General features: G+C 43.0%; 1 protein-coding gene across 1 annotated transcript in view; it reads left to right on the top strand.

The window, feature by feature from the left end:
* Positions 1–16,648, top strand: part of p4htm (prolyl 4-hydroxylase, transmembrane (endoplasmic reticulum)) — a 39,750-nt gene that overhangs the window by 21,666 nt on the left and 1,436 nt on the right. The window contains exon 8 of the mRNA XM_034166454.1: positions 6,257–6,380. Within this exon, the coding sequence (XP_034022345.1) occupies positions 6,257–6,380 (124 nt within the window). The remainder of the gene's footprint in view (positions 1–6,256; positions 6,381–16,648) is intronic.

Below are 16,648 nucleotides of genomic sequence, written 5' to 3'. Positions count from 1 at the left end.
CGTTCAGCTGGGGTCAACCTGCGAGAAAAGTAGGCACACGGGTGAAGAACCTTATCGGTCTCTCCGCTCTGGGATAGCACGGCTCCTATCCCTGAGTCAGAGGCGTCCACTTCAACCACAAACTGGCGGCTAGGGTCGGGCTGCACCAGAACTGGTGCAGTCGAGAACCGTCGTTTCAGATCCTTGAACGCGGCTTCGCACCGATCCGACCAGGTGAAGGGGACTTTTGGAGAGGTCAGGGCTGTCAGGGGGCTAACTATCTGACTGTAGCCCTTAATGAACCTGCTGTAGAAATTAGCAAAGCCGAGGAACTGTTGCAGCTTCCTACGGCTTGTTGGTTGGGGCCAATCTCTCACCGCCGCAACCTTGGCCGGATCAGGGGCGACGGAGTTGGAGGAGATGATAAACCCCAGGAAGGACAAAGAAGTGCGGTGGAATTCGCACTTCTCGCCCTTCACAAACAGCCGGTTCTCCAACAAGTGCTGCAGGACCTGACGTACATGCTGGACATGAGTCTCAGGGTCCGGAGAAAAGATGAGTATATCGTCCAGATATACGAAGACGAATCGGTGCAGGAAGTCCCGCAAGACGTCATTAACCAAAGCTTGGAACGTCGCGGGGGCGTTAGTGAGGCCGAACGGCATGACCAGGTACTCAAAATGACCTAATGGGGTGTTAAATGCCGTCTTCCACTCGTCTCCCTTCCGGACCCGAACCAGGTGATACGCATTCCTAAGATCCAAATTTGTAAAGATTTTGGCTCCATGCAGGGCGGTGAACACGGAATCTAATAAGGGCAACGGGTATCGATTGCGAACGGTAATCTCATTCAGGCCTCTGTAATCAATGCATGGACGGAGTCCACCATCTTTCTTGCCCACAAAAAAGAAACCTGCACCCATCGGGGAGGTGGAATTCCGGATCAGCCCGGCAGCTAATGAGTCCCGGATGTAGGTCTCCATTGATTCGCGCTCAGGTCGTGAGAGGTTGTACAGCCTGCTGGACGGGAACTCCACGCCTGGAATCAAATCAATGGCACAATCGTACGGACGGTGCGGGGGAAGTGTGAGTGCCAGATCCTTGCTGAAGACGTCAGCAAGATCGTGGTACTCAGCCGGCACTGCCGTCAGATTGGGAGGGACTTTGACCTCCTCTGTAGCCTGTAAACCGGGAGGAACCTAAACACATCTGATGGCAGGTTTCGCTCCACTGAACCACCACCCCAGACAGCCAATCAATCCGGGGATTGTGTTTCAACATCCACGGGAAGCCCAAAATCACTCGGGAGGTAGAAGGAGTCACAAAAAACTCGATCTCCTCCCAATGATTTCCAGACACCACCAGAGTTACTGGTTGTGTCTTGTGTGTGATTAAAGGGAGAAGGGTGCCATCTAGTGCCCGCACCTGCAATGGCGAAGGGAGCGCCACCAGAGGGAGCTCTATCTCCCTAGCCCATCTGCTGTCTACCAGATTCCCTTCTGACCCCGTGTCCACCAGTGCTGGGGCTTGAAGGGTTAAATCCCCGCTCAGGATTGTAACTGGGAGTCGTGTGGAAATATGTGTGTGTCCCACGTGAATGTCTTGGCCCACCCTAAGCCCAGTTTCTAGGGGCGGGCGTTGTTGTTTAAACCGCTTGGGGCAGTCTCTCTGCTGGTGCACACTCGAGCCGCAGACAAAGCACTCCCCGCGGGCCAGCCTCCTCTGTCTGTTAAATGTGGCCCTGCTCGTGTCCATAGCTTCGTCAGCAGGGGGAGCTGTTGCCACACAGAGCGCTGAGGCTGTGGAGCGTGGGGAGGGCGGAACCTTTTCGGACCCGGAAGGGAGAGGGACGGCGCGTGCCCAGCCACGTCCTTCGTCTCGCTCCCGACGGCGTTCCTCCAACCGATTGTCTAACCGTATAACGAGATCAATAAGCCCATCTAAATCCCGCGGTTCTTCCTTCGCTACCAGGTGCTCCTTCAGGACCGACGACAGTCCGTTTATGAAGGCGGCGCGGAGCGCAGCGTTATTCCAGCCGGACGTCGCAGCCGCGATGCGGAAGTCGACTGCATATTTGGCTGCGCTCCGGTGCCCCTGTCTCATTGACAGCAGCACTGTTGAAGCAGTCTCTCCTCTGTTAGGGTGATCAAAAACCGTTCTGAACTCCCTCACAAACCCAGTATAAGTGGTAAGGAGCCGTGAATTTTGCTCCGAAAGCGCCGTAGCCCAAGCGCGTGCCTCACCACGAAGCAAGTTAATTACATAAGCCACCTTACTGGCGTCAGACGCGTACATTACGGGACGTTGTGCAAAGACGAGCGAGCACTGCATAAGAAAGTCCGCGCACGTCTCCACACAACCTCCATACAGCTCTGGGGGACTTATGTATGCTTCAGGGGATGGTGGGGGGGGGGGTCGTTGAACAACCAGTGGAACGTCTATATTCTGCACTGGGTCGGCAGGAGAAGGAGCTGCTGCAGTGCCCTGAGCGTGCGCTTCCACCTGTGCGGTGAGAGCCTCCATCCTGCGATTAAGGATGACGTTTTGCTCGGTCATCAGATCCAACCGAGCGGTAAAGGCAGTGAGGATTTGCTGCAACTCACCAATCACGCCTCCTGCAGACGCCTGTGCACCCTGCTCTTCCATTGGCTGTTCAACAGATGGGTGACGCCCCTCGGGATCCATGACGCTGGCCGAGATATCCTGTTGGGAAAGTGTAGTGACACGGACCCACAACAGGGGGCGTAAATGAACGGACAATGAAAGAGTCGAATATGAACACTTTACTGTTGTGAATGAGCACAACCACAATATGGAGGAATACAGAATTTTGCAAACAGTCAATCCACAATGGTGACGTGTGGGCAGGCTCGAGGATAGAAGACGTCTGTCCTGAGAAGAACCGGAACCCCACGATTTCCTCCACCACCGAACCTGGAGAATACTGGAGCCGCCAAGTCCCGAGTCCCCAGGTGGCCACCGTGTCCGAATGTCGGATCTGGTACTGCTGGCGAGGAGCAGAAACAATAAGAAGTGGGTGTGTGTACACCCAGTAACAACAATGGTGGAGATTCCACCTCCACCTCTCACACACACTCGTGCAGCTCCTGTCTCAACACTTATCTGGCTGGGGTGTGAAGCGAAGCCGTCGCTGATTACACCAACCTCACTGATAAGGCACTCCACAGGAAAGCAGCTGCAAAATGAATTCAGACTAAGACACAATTAGCTTCCGGCTGAGGATATTACCTTCACAGGTCGATGATATCTCGGCAACGAGGTGGAGATGACGTCCGGGTTTTATGGAGTAGTATGATGAAGTGTAGATGGGTGACAGCTGTCATGAGATAATGAGTGACAGCTGTCACCCCCGGCTGTGTCCGTGGCGGCAGCGCCCTCTCGTGCCTGAAGCCTGCACTTCAGGCAGGGCGCCCTCTGGTGGTTGGCCAGCAGTACCTCCTCTTCTGGCGGCCCACACAACAATTACATGGAGAAATGTGGCAGGGGTGGGATTTGAACCCGGAGCATTCTGAACTGAAACCAAGCACATTAACCACTTGGCACCAAGCACATTAACCACTTGGCCACCATCCCCTGCAGCTGATAACTGATTTTTTTTAAAAACAATATGAAATACTATATTAAAATAATAAGATAATATAAGGACAACTCTTTGTACATCCCACATTCAAACACAGCCTCATACGACCATCCATGAGAAATCTACTTAGGCTCCCAATTATTTATAGGAATACAAACTTCCTACAGGCACTGCACTAGTCATTATAAGTACAATCCCAAATCCAGTGAAGTTGGGATGTTGTGTAAAAGGTAAATAAAAACAGAATACAATGATTTGCGAATCCTCTTCAACCTGTATTCAGTTGAATACACCACAAAGACAAGATATTTAATGTTGAAACTGATAAACTTTATTATTTTTGTGCAAATGTTTGCTCATTTTGAAATGGATGCCTGCAACACGTTTCAAAAAAGCTGGGACAGTGGTATGTTTACCACTGTGTCATATCACCTTTCCTTCTAGCAACACTCAATAAGTGTTTGGGAACTGAGGACACTAATTGTTGAAGCTTTGTAGGTGGAATTCTTTCCCATTCTTGCTTGATGTACGACTTCAGTTGTTCAACAGTCCGGGGTATCCGTTGTCGTATTTTGTGCTTCCTAATGCGCCACACATTTTCAATGGGCAACAGGTCTGGACTGCAGGCAAGCCAGTCTAGTACCCGTACTCTTTAACTACGAAGCCACGCTATTGTGTTCCCATGATGCACTGTTTCTTTCTCTTTTTGCTCTGTATGCACCACTCTGCATTTAATCATTAGTGATCGATCTCTGCTCCCCTCCACAGCATGTCTTTTTCCTGGTTCTCTCCCTCAGCCCCAACCAGTCCCAGCAGAAGACTGCCCCTCCCTGAGCCTGGTTCTGCTGGAGGTTTCTTCCTGTTAAAAGGGAGTTTTTCCTTCCCACTGTAGCCAAGTGCTTGCTCACAGGGGGTCGTTTTGACCGTTGGGGTTTTACATAATTATTGTATGGCCTTGCCTTACAATATAAAGCGCCTTGGGGTAACTGTTTGTTGTGATTTGGCGCTATATAAAAAAATTGATTGATTGATTGATTGATTGTAACACGTGCAGAATGTGGCTTTGCATTGTCTTGCTGAAATAAGCAGGGACGTCCCTGAAAAAGACGTCGCTTGAATGACAGCATGTGTTGCTCCAAAACCTGGATGTACCTTTCAGCATTGATGGTGCCATCACAGATGTGATGGTATGGGGGTGTGTTAGTTTCCATGCCATGGGCACTAACACACCCCCATACCATCACAGATGCTGGCTTTTGAACTTTGTGCTGGTAACAATCTGGATGGTCTTTTCCCTCTTTTGTCCAGAGGACGCGACGGCCACGATTTCCAAAAACAATTTGAAATGGTGGACTCGTCAGACCACAGCACACTTTTCCATTTTGCGTCTCTCCATTTCAAATGAGCTCAGGCCCAGAGAAGGCAGCAGCATTTATGGATGTTGTTGATGTATGGTTTTCGCTTTGCATAGCAGAGTTTTAACTTGCACTTGTAGATGTAGGGACGAACTGCGTTAACTGACAATGGTTTTCTGAAGTGCTCCTGAGCCCACATGGTAAGATCCTTTACACAATGATGTTGGTTTTTAATGCAGTGCCGCCTGAGGGATTGAAGGTCACGGGCATCCAATGTTGGTTTTTGGCCTTGCCGCTTACGTGTAGAAAGTTCTCCAGATTCTCTGAATTTTCTGATTATATTATGGACTGTAGATGATGGAATCCCTAAATTCCTTGCAATTGAACTTTGAGAAACATTGTTCTTAAACTGTTGGACTATTTTTTTCATGCAGTTGTTCACAAAGTGGTGATCCTCGCCCCATCTTTGCTTGTGAACGGCTGAGCCTTTTGGGGATGCTCCTTTTATACCCAATCATGACACTCACTTGTTTACAATTAACCTGTTCACCTGTGGAATGTTCCAAACAGGTGTTCTTTGAGCATTCATCAACTTTCCAAGTCTTTTGTTGCCACTGTCCCAGCTTTTTTGAAACGTGTTGCAGGCATCCATTTCAAAATAAGCAAATATTTGCACAAAAACAAAAAAGCCTATCAGTTCGAACATTAAATATCTTGTCTTTGTGGTGTATTCAATTGAATATAGGTTGAAGAGGATTTGCAAATCATTGTATTCTGTTTTTATTTAGATTTTATACAACGTTCCAACTTCATTGGAATTGGGGTTGTAATAAGATTCTCAGGGCCATCCAATCTCTGTACTCACAAAGCAAGAGCTGTGTATGGGTTTGGGTCCTCGGAAGTAACTCAGATTCATTTCCGGTGAAGGTTGGCCTCCGCCAGGGCAGCTCCTTGTCACCAATCCTGTTTGTGATATTCATGAACAAGATATCAAGGTGTAGTCAGGGAGGAGGGTCTTCAGTTTGGTGGGCTCAGGATCTCACCACTGCTTTTAGCAGATGATGTGGTCCTGTTAGCATCATCTTTCTTCCTATTGCACATTTCATTTGCACATTTTATTACTGTGAATTATTCAGTGTTTAGTGTATACATGCCGTACTGAGAGTGCGCAGCTCAAACCGAACGAACACTGGCTTTTGGCAGACAAAACTGTAGCGACAGAGAACTTTAATCCCTGAAAGTATTATGTAAAAGCTGTGTTGGTCAGTAAAAGGGCCTGAAATTGATGTCACTGCATAACTCATTGTAGTTGTGTGTTTAGTCTCTCATACAGAATGACGTGGATCTGTTAGACACCAGAAGGAACTGTGACAAGAGTAACCTCAGGGTAAAGCCGACCAAAGGAACAGCTGTTTTCTGGTACAACTACCTTTCTGATGGAAGAGGTAGAGTTTACAGAATAATATACCACACACTATACTAGACCTCACCCTTGTTTTAAATGTATATTAATCAATTACTAATGAAATTCAATGCAGCATTTTGTAATTTTCTTTAAAAATTTCTGAGAACATAATATTAAAATAGTCTGCCATTAAAAATCATGTTTTTTTTTTAAAGAAGACAATAGACATTTCGATAAGCCAGAGCAGAAAAATTAAAGCTTTGTCTTAATTTATAATTTTTATAAGCATCCCATTGTGTGTGTGAGAGGCAAGGTTTACTGATTGTCATAGTCACGGGCACACACATGATGTTGTTTTTTTTTTTTTTTTTAGACTATTTTTCGTTCAGTTTTCTCTGTGTGTTCTTTTCCTCCCTCGCAGTGAACCTATGCTTTCTGTAAAGGTTGTTCTGCAGAGCACTTGTGCGGGTTCTCTGTGTTTAGTTTCCCTCAGCACTTGGAGCAATGTACAGTTTTTTTCACCAGTTTACTTTGGGTTTGATGGGCACTTGACTCTTTTGCTTTTTACCCCCTGCTGGCCGAAGGCCTGAAGGGGGATTATGCCGTGGCGATTTCCTTCCTTCTGTCTGTCCATTTGTCCATCCCAAAGAAGGGTATAAGCATTCTCAAATCAACTCCTTGTTATAGGTTGGTAATTTGCATATTATCATATCATTTGACTTAGGCCAATTTTACCAGAGTGATGGTTAACAGAACTAGACACTACCACTTTCATGAGCTGGTGTCTTCATTCTGAAGTCAGCTGTCACATACATTTGTGCTCAGAAGTTTACATACCCTGGCAGAATTTTTGCTTTTTTGGCCATTTTTCAGAGAATATGAATGACAACACAAAAACTCTTTTTTCACTCATGGTTAGTGGTTGGGTGAAGCAGAGAAAAAAACGAGCACTCACAGGGACCAGGAGTGGAGGTGCACGGCTCAAAAACTAAGTCAATGTAAAAATATAGCCAGCAACACTCAAGTGTCCTTCTTAATAAAGGTTTTAATGACTCACGGCAAGGTGACAGGATCAAGAGCACAGACGCGTTTCGACTAGGTCTTCATCAGTGTGTAAGGCCGTTCAGGAAATGACGTCTTTTATGGTAACACCAATCAAAAACAGGTGTACAACCCCTGGCAAAAAGTATGGAATCACCGGCCTCGGAGGATGTTCATTCAGTTGTTTAATTTTGTAGAAAAAAAGCAGATCACAGACATGACACAAAACTAAACTCATTTCAAATGGCAACTTTCTGGCTTTAAGAAACACTATAAGAAATCAGGAAAAAAAAATTGTGGCAGTCAGTAACGGTTACTTTTTTAGACCAAGCAGAGGGAAAAAAATATGGAATCACTCAATTCTGAGGAAAAAATTATGGAATCATGAACAACAAAAGAACGATCCAACACATCACTAGTATTTTGTTGCACCACCTCTGGCTTTTATAACAGCGTGCAGTCTCTGAGGCATGGACTTAATGAGTGACAAACAGTACTCTTCATCATTCTGGCTCCAACTTTCTCTGATTTCTCTGATTTTCTTCAACTTCCACCAAAGATTTTCAATTGGATTGCGATCCGGACTATTTGCAGGCCATGACATTGACCCTATGTGTCTTTTTGCAAAGAATGCTTTCACAGTTTTTGCTCTATGGCAAGATGCATTATCATCTTGAAAAATGATTTCATCATCCCCAAACATCCTTTCAATTGATGGGATAAGAAAAGTGTCCAAAATATCAACGTAAACTTGTGCATTTATTGATGATGTAATGACAGCCATCTCCCCAGTGCCTTTACCTGACATGCAGCCCCATATCATCAATGACTGTGGAAATTTACATGTTCTCTTCAGGCAGTCATCTTTATAAATCTCATTGGAACGGCACCAAACAAAAGTTCCAGCATCATCACCTTGCCCAATGCAGATTCGAGATTCATCACTGAATATGACTTTCATCCAGTCATCCACAGTCCACGATTGCTTTTCCTTAGCCCATTGTAACCTTGTTTTTTCTGTTTAGGTGTTAATGATGGCTTTCGTTTAGCTTTTCTGTATGTAAATCCCATTTCCTTTAGGCGGTTTCTTACAGTTCGGTCACAGACGTTGACTCCAGTTTCCTCCCATTCGTTCCTCATTTGTTTTGTTGTGCATTTTCGATTTTTGATACATATTGCTTTAAGTTTTCTGTCTTGACGCTTTGATGTCTTCCTTGGTCTACCAGTATGTTTGCCTTTAACAACCTTCCCATGTTGTATTTGGTCCAGAGTTTAGACACAGCTGACTGTGAACAACCAATATCTTTTGCAACATTGCGTGATGATTTACCCTCTTTTAAGAGTTTGATAATCCCCTCCTTTGTTTCAATTGACATCTCTCGTGTTGGAGCCATGATTCATGTCAGTCCACTTGGTGCAACAGCTCTCCAAGGTGTGATCACGCCTTTTTAGATGCAGACTAACAAGCAGATCTGATTTTGATGCAGGTGTTAGTTTTGGGGATGAAAATTTACAGGGTGATTCCATAATTTATTCCTCAGAATTGAGTGAGTCCATATTTTTTTCCCTCTGCTTGGTCTAAAAAAGTAACCGTTACTGACTACCACAATTTTTTTTTCTTGATTTCTTATAGTGTTTCTTAAAGCCAGAAAGCTGCCATTTGAAATGACTTTAGTTTTGTGTCATGTCTGTGATCTGCTTTTTTTGTAAAAAAAATTAAACAACTGAATGAACATCCTCCGAGGCCGGTGATTCCATAATTTTTGCCAGGGGTTGTAGAACTCCACAAGACATGCAAATGCAGACATTACTAATAATAAACCAAAACATTCAAAAGCAGATAATAATGATAATAATAAGAAGAAGGAAATAAAAAGAAAAATAAGAAAAAGCCGACTGTAGAGAAAATACACTACAAAAAAATCTACACTGCAAAAAAAATTTTTTATACTACAAAAAAAAAAAACCACATCATCAACACGTAAGAGTACCAAAATGAGACCTACCAATATATAAAGGTCTACATCAACAGCTGTGGCTTGTATATACCACACATGGGCACCAGTGAACAAAGGCTTAAACTGAAACTACTGTCCTTAGGGCTACACACTTACAAAAAACAGTATATAAAAAGACATTCATAAAAAAATACAAAAACATATATCAATAACAATGAAGCTCATAAATAGAAACAATACAAATATAAAAAAACACACATCAAGCCTTTACAAAACCAAATAGGCATAGTAAAGGATAAAAAACACACCTGAAAAAAATATAAGTACAAGGCCCAAAAAAAGTAGGCACAAATAGAAAACCTATGACACATACAAATTTAAAGAAAGCAGCCCAACAGTAATTCCTCATTCATTCCCCTCAGAAATTCTGTTTGCAGTGTATGTATCCAAAATAGTTCCCACTGTAATAGAAGCTTCTCCCTGTTACCTCCCCGTCTAGGGGGTTCAACCATTTCTATACCTTGAAATCTGAGAGAACATACATCGTGGCCAGCACTCAAAAAATGTCTCGCCACCGAAGACTTTTCAACTCTGTTCCTAATGTTACTTTTATGTTCCGAGATGCGAGTCTTTAGTTCTCTCTTAGTCTTGCCCACATAACACAGGCCACAAGGGCATTTTAGCAAGTAAACAACAAACTTAGTTTTGCAGGAAATCCTGCTCTTCACCAAATATTTACAGCCCGAATGTGGATGTGTAAAGCAGCCCCCTTTAACCATTAGCGTTACACTGAACACAACCCCGGCAAGGATAATTCCCATTAGGCAGTGAAGACAAAAAATGTTCCGGGTGCATATATGTGTCTGTCTTAACAAGCTTGTCTCTCAGGTTAGGGGCTCTCTTATGGGCAAATATAGGCAACTCTTGAAACAAATGCCCAACTTGTGGATCACTTGACAAAATGTACCAATATTTCTTAACACTGTTTTTAAGATCTAGTGTGATATCCGAGAAAGTAGTGGTACACACCAACCATGAAGTATTGGACGGACGAGGTTTAGGAGTTAAAAGCGACCGTCTGTCAATTTGTTTGACCCTGTGCCAGCAGTCCACCAGTGTCTTTTTGTCATATCCTTTTACTAGAAATCTATTATAGAGTTCCTCTGCCTGTACATCAAAACTCTCCTCAGTACTACAAATTCTCCTTACTCTCAAAAATTGACTGAAAGGCAGACTCTTTTTAAGACCAGATGGATGATAACTAGTGAAATGCAGATAACTATTAGAGTCAGTCTTTTTCTTATACAGACTGGTACTAAAATAGTCATCCTTACACACATTCACATCAAGAAAAGAAACAGAATCAGAGCTAAATTCTAGCGTAAACTTAATAGTAGGCATCCTAAAATCAATATAAACCTTAAAATCCTCAAGCTGAGCCACAGATCCAGAAAAAATGAAAAAGATATCATCTATGTAGCGAAACCAACACTTTAAAAATGGTAAAAATGGATTATTATTGTATACAAAATCTTCTTCAAACTTGCCCATAAATAAATTGGCATAATTTGGACTACATACACTGCCCATACTAACACCTTGACATTGTAAAAAATAGGAATCCTCAAATTTGAAATAATTTCTATTCAAAATAAGTTCAGACATGTCCAAAAGGACGTTCATGGGAGGGACAGGATTATCTCTTGTATCAAGGAAAAACTTCAATGCTAGTAGCCCTTCAACATGTGGTACATTTGTATACAGACTGGCTACGTCCATTGTGCAGACAAGGTCCTCTTTTGTAACACTCTATATCGCCTCTAATGTATTAAGAAAATCAGTAGTGTCTTTAATAAATGACGGTAGCTGAAAAACCAGTTGTTTAATATGCTGATCAATATAAATAGAAATAGGCTCTGTAAGAGAGTCATTGCTGCAACAATGGGACATCCAGGTTCAACCAAACTCTTGTGTATCTTAGGAAGAGTGTAAAAAATAGGATGCACTGGATATCTTTGAAAAAGAAAATTAAATTCATCTAGTGTGATAAGTTTCTCATCCACTGATTTTTTGAGAAAAGAATACATTTCATCTTGAAATCTAACAGTGGGATCATATGAGAGAGGAGCATAAAAAGAATTATCACTCAGTTGCCGAAGAATCTCATTTCTATAACAGACTTTACTCTGAATAACCACAGCACCCCCTTATCCGCATTACGAGTAACAATATCAGTATCACTAGATACATTTTGCATTTTGTATCACTACTCTTAGCTTCATAGTGGAGTAGAGCAGAGAAGGATTTTCTTTCACCAAAACAGATCAAATCCAGGCTTGCATCTCAGATGTACCTTCTGGAAATTTGTAACTAAACTTTCAGGTCTTCTTTTTAAGAAAATCCTCCTCTATACCACTTTATCATGAAGATGGATAACTGGTGATACAAAATGCAAAGCTTGCACTGTGCATAATTTCTCCAATCACAGCCACATAAGCCTATAACTTCTCCTGGCTTGTCTGGGTGTCTTTCCTCACTCTTCTACTTCTTGCATAGTCACTCAGTTTTTGAGAACTGTCTACTCTATGCAGATTTACCATAGAGTGCCATACTGTTTGTATTTCGTCCACAAACTACCACAAAAGACTCCAAGCTGTCATTGATGTTAAAGGGGGCAATGCACAGTATTAAGAACAGGGGTATGTAAACTTTGGATCAGGTTCATTTGGGTAGTTCTCTTGTCATTTTGATTTAAAAAGAGGAAATACAGTTGTTTGACAATAAATGGCTTCACCCAACCACTAACCATGAGTAAAAAAAAGTTTTTGTGTTGTCATTCATATTCTCTGAAAAATGGTCAAAAAAGCCAAAATTCTGCCAGGGTATGTAAACTTTTGAGCACAACTGTACTTTAAAATGTTATTAGAATGTAGCAAGCTCTTGTACCCAGCAATATTTGCCAGCGGGGGGGGGGGGGGGGGGTATTGTGCTGTCAGAGCACTCTTGTTTTTACTTGTGTTTCTCTTGTTCCACCGTGCCTTTTTGTCATGTGTCCTCAATGGCACGTTAACAGATGAGCATCTTTATAAGGTGTCTCTTTTCACGTATGCCTTGCCAGATAGTCATCGTTCCATCCTGCTTTCTCACGCTCTTCTCATGTTCCCAGAGTTGCTAGTGAGTATTGCTAGTGTTACACTTAAAATATTTTTTTCTTTTACTTCTGCTGTGTACTTTGACTTCTGAGATTTGCCTCACATCTAAAGGATGCTGTTGCTAATTTTGAACTGCAATTTTGCTATTGACCTTTTGCCTTCAACTCTGATAATCCACCTGTTATGCCCTTTGAATGACCACTGCCAGTTATCAACTTACTGAACTGCTGTCTGGACTCCTTTCTGAGTAACTCTTGCTGGAGTTGGATTCTGTTGTTATGGACTAATCCTCAGTGTACTAACAAGTCTGTGAACCAGACCTGCAAGAAACATCACTGATCTCTGTCTTTCACTGTGTGGAGTCCACAGCCTGGTCCATGGCAAGTGACACTGACTTCACTGATGCTGCTGTGAATTTTGCGGAATCAATAAATGCCCTGATAGCAGCACTTGAGAAATGAGGAACTGGAGTGTTTGGTTTTGTGATTGTCCTCGATCAAGATTAAGGTACAGGCTTTCAGTTACTTCCTGGATGTGGCCATTAGATGTGTATCTGTATGGGGTGACAGTATTAAACTTGTAAAGACATTCAATTATCACAGCAGTGACATTTACGTGTCTGCGTACCCCACTTTTGAGATAGAAGATAGAAGACCTTTGGAAAGAGCTTAGGTAGTCATGAGGTCGCTGGAACAAGGTGTTTGGTGATACAGATAACAGCAGCACGAACATCCATGTCTTTATTGTCCTGATGCTTTATGTCATACAGTATGTTTGTGAGACTTGGACACTAACCAGTGACCGAAGCTGATACCTGTATGTGTTTGGTACTTGGTGTCTTCAGGGGATTCTTGGGTACCGCTGTAATTACTTTGTGTCAAGACTCAGACGAGGCATAGTACTTGCACTGTAAGGGAATGTTGGCTATGATATTTTGGCCATATGATGTGATTCTCTGAGCATGATCCAACACACAGGTGCTTCAGTGTTGAGGACTTCAGCAACTGGAAAAGGCAATGAGGAAATACCTTTTTTTTACCTGACTGCAGCAGATAGATTGTTACTTTCATTTCAAATGGTGGAGATGGACTGGTTGGTTGCTGGGTTGATTACCATCCAGGACCCAAAGAGGTTCTGTGGTGTAGTGGAGTGGGTGTGACCATGCACGGTACCAGCTCTTGCTCCCAGACCTGACATGATCATTCACAGCCACTAAATGTTGTAACCCCTTCCATATTGTCATAGATGTGATGATGGCTTCCCTCACGGGTCTCCTTTGTGCACAGTCACTCAGTTTTGAAAATAGCCTGCTCTAAGCAGATGTGCCATGTCATGCAATGCTACAACCCCAATTGCGTTCGTGTGTCATACATCATACGGACAAAATGAGGAGCCTTGGGGTAATTTTTGATCCCACGTTGTCTTTTGACCTCCACATCAGGGATGTTACTAGGACTGCTTTTTTCCATCTGAGAAATATAGCGAGGATCCGCCCCATCCTGTCCATGGCTGATGCTGAGACCCTGATTCATGCTTTTGTTGCTTCTAGACTAGATTATTGTAATGTTCTATTTTCAGGGTTACCACAGTCCAGCATTAGGGGTCTTCAGCTGGTTCAGAACGCTGCCGCCAGACTTCTGACACGTAGCAGAAGGTCTGAACATATCACACCCATTTTGGCATCTTTGCACTGGCTCCCTGTCTCTGTGAGAGCAGGTTTTAAGGTTTTGCTATCCGGTTAAGTGTGACGTAACGCATCATGTGATTTTCAACTTCCGGCTCCAAACAAAAAAGGCGCGCTGTCATTAACATTGAGAAATGCACTGAGACGATCTGATCAGGCTGCACTTACACCATTGCACATGGACAACAGCATTAACATCGCAACATAAAACTTTTTGTATACTGTGCCTAAAACTCTCCTGGATATATTAACTGGGTTTTTAGACATTGTTACTGCGTTTGTTTTATGTAAAAATGTCAGACGCTCAGGTTGTTTCTCCGTTTTTTTCAATGGGCGTTGCTGCGAGCTGCGATCGCTTCCTGTTCATGTCGTTTGGGGAGAAAGTGAAGTTTGCACTTTAACGTCCTGTTTATTGTAATAAATAATTTTTTTATTAACAAACAGACATATATATTTTACCTGTGCATAATAAAATATGTAAAGTAAAAGATAAACAAATTTTTATTAAGTGTTCTGACCATAGAGCCAAACAAATGCGTTTTACGGAGGTGAAGGCGGAGGAGGGACGGAGGTTTGCGCACAATGTAAACACAAACTAAACTTAAACTGTAAATCCTTAAAAGGATCATACAGACGTAACTTTAATTGTAAACTTGGAGGTCTTTGGACCCGGAAACAGACTTGTCACGTGATGCCTTACGTCAGCGCTTAACAACCGGATAGACTTATAAGGTTGTTCATGGACTGGTGGAACTGTACGTGCTGGCCTGGGCTTTGCGGTCGCAGGATGCGGGACTTCTCTGTTTTCCCAGGGTGAAGAAGAAGTCAGCAGGTCAAAGAGCCTTTTCGTATCGTGCACCCACCCTGTGGAACAGTCTTCCTACGACCATGAGGCAGTCTGAGTCCGTGGACATTTTTAAGTCAAGACTCAAAACCTATTTTTAATCTCTTTCTTATGAATAGTTTTTATTTTTGTTTTATTCTTTTACTTCTGTTTTTATTTATGTATTTGATTTTTTTTTTATTCATTTTTAATTATTTATTACATTTTATGTTGACTTGTTTTATGTAAGGTGCCTTGAGATGGCTTTTGCTGTGATTTGGCGCATTATAAGCTAATTAAATTAAATTAATTAAATTAATTCCAATGAAGTTGGGACGTTGTGTAAAATGTAGGTAAAAACAGAATACAATGATTTGCAAATCCTCTTCAACCTATTGTAGCAGGGTGAAGTCCGGATTGAAATGATGTTCCCGCTGGCTTGGCTAACAGGGAATTCCCCGTTGGCTGACCTGGTAGAGTTCTGGTCTTTAGTTCGAGCAGTCCAGGGTTCGATCCCACCACCGTCCCGGCCACAAAGGTCCTCCGGTCACACTATATTCAATGGAATACACTACAAAGACAGGATATTTCATGTTCAGACTGATAAACTTTATTGTTTTTGTGCAAATATTTGCTTATTTTTAAATGGATGCCTGCAACACGTTTCAAAAAAGCTGGGACAGTTTACCAATATGTTACATCACTTTTCCTTCTAACAACACTCAATAAGCATTTGGGAACTGAGGACACTAATTGTTGAAGCTTTGTAGGTGGATTTCTTTCCCATTCTTGCTTGATCGCCTTGGGGCAACTGTTTGTTGTGATTTGGCGCTATATAAGAAAAAAGTTGATTGATTGATTGATTGATTGATGTACGAATTCAGTCGTTCAAGAGTCTGGGGTCTCCGTTGTCGTATTTTGCGCTTCATAATGTGCCACACATTTTCAGTGGGCGACAGGTCTGGACTGCAGGCAGGCCAGTCTAGTACCCACACTCTTTTACTTCGAAGCCACGCTGTTGTAACACGTGCAGAATGTGGCTTGGCATTGTCTTGCTGAAATAAGCAGGGACGTCCCTGAAAAATACGTTGCTTGGATGGCAGCATGTGTTGCTCCAAAACCTGGATGTACCTTTCAGCATTGATGGTGCCATCACAGATGTGTAAGTTGCCCATCCCATGGGCACTAACACACCCCCATACCATCACAGATGCTGGCTTTTGAAGTTTGTCCTGGTAACAACCTGGATGGTCTTTTTCCTCTTTTGTCCAGAGGACACGACGTCCATGATTTCCAAAAACAATTTGAAATGTGGACTCATCAGACCACAGCACACTTTTCCACTTTGCATCTGTCCATTTCAAATGAGCTCGGGCCCAGAGAAGGCGGCTTCGTTTTTGGATGTTGTTCATGTATGGCTTTCGCTTTGCATGGTAGAGTTTTAACTTGCACTTGTAGATGTAGTGACGAACTGTGTCAACTGACAATGGTTTTCTGAAGTGTTCCTGAGCCCACACGGTAAGCTCCTTTACACAATGATGTTGGTTTTTAATGGATTGCTGCCTAAGAGATCAAAGGTCACAGGTGACCTTTAGAGTTGCCGCTTACGTGTAGAAAGTTCTCCAGATTCTCTGAATCTTCTGATTATAT

The sequence above is a fragment of the Thalassophryne amazonica genome, chromosome 3 (genome assembly GCF_902500255.1).
Source record: "Thalassophryne amazonica chromosome 3, fThaAma1.1, whole genome shotgun sequence".
Taxonomy (NCBI): Eukaryota; Metazoa; Chordata; class Actinopteri; order Batrachoidiformes; family Batrachoididae; genus Thalassophryne; species Thalassophryne amazonica.
The sequence above is the reverse complement of the archived record's forward strand: the minus strand, read 5'-3'. Positions and strand labels throughout refer to the sequence as shown.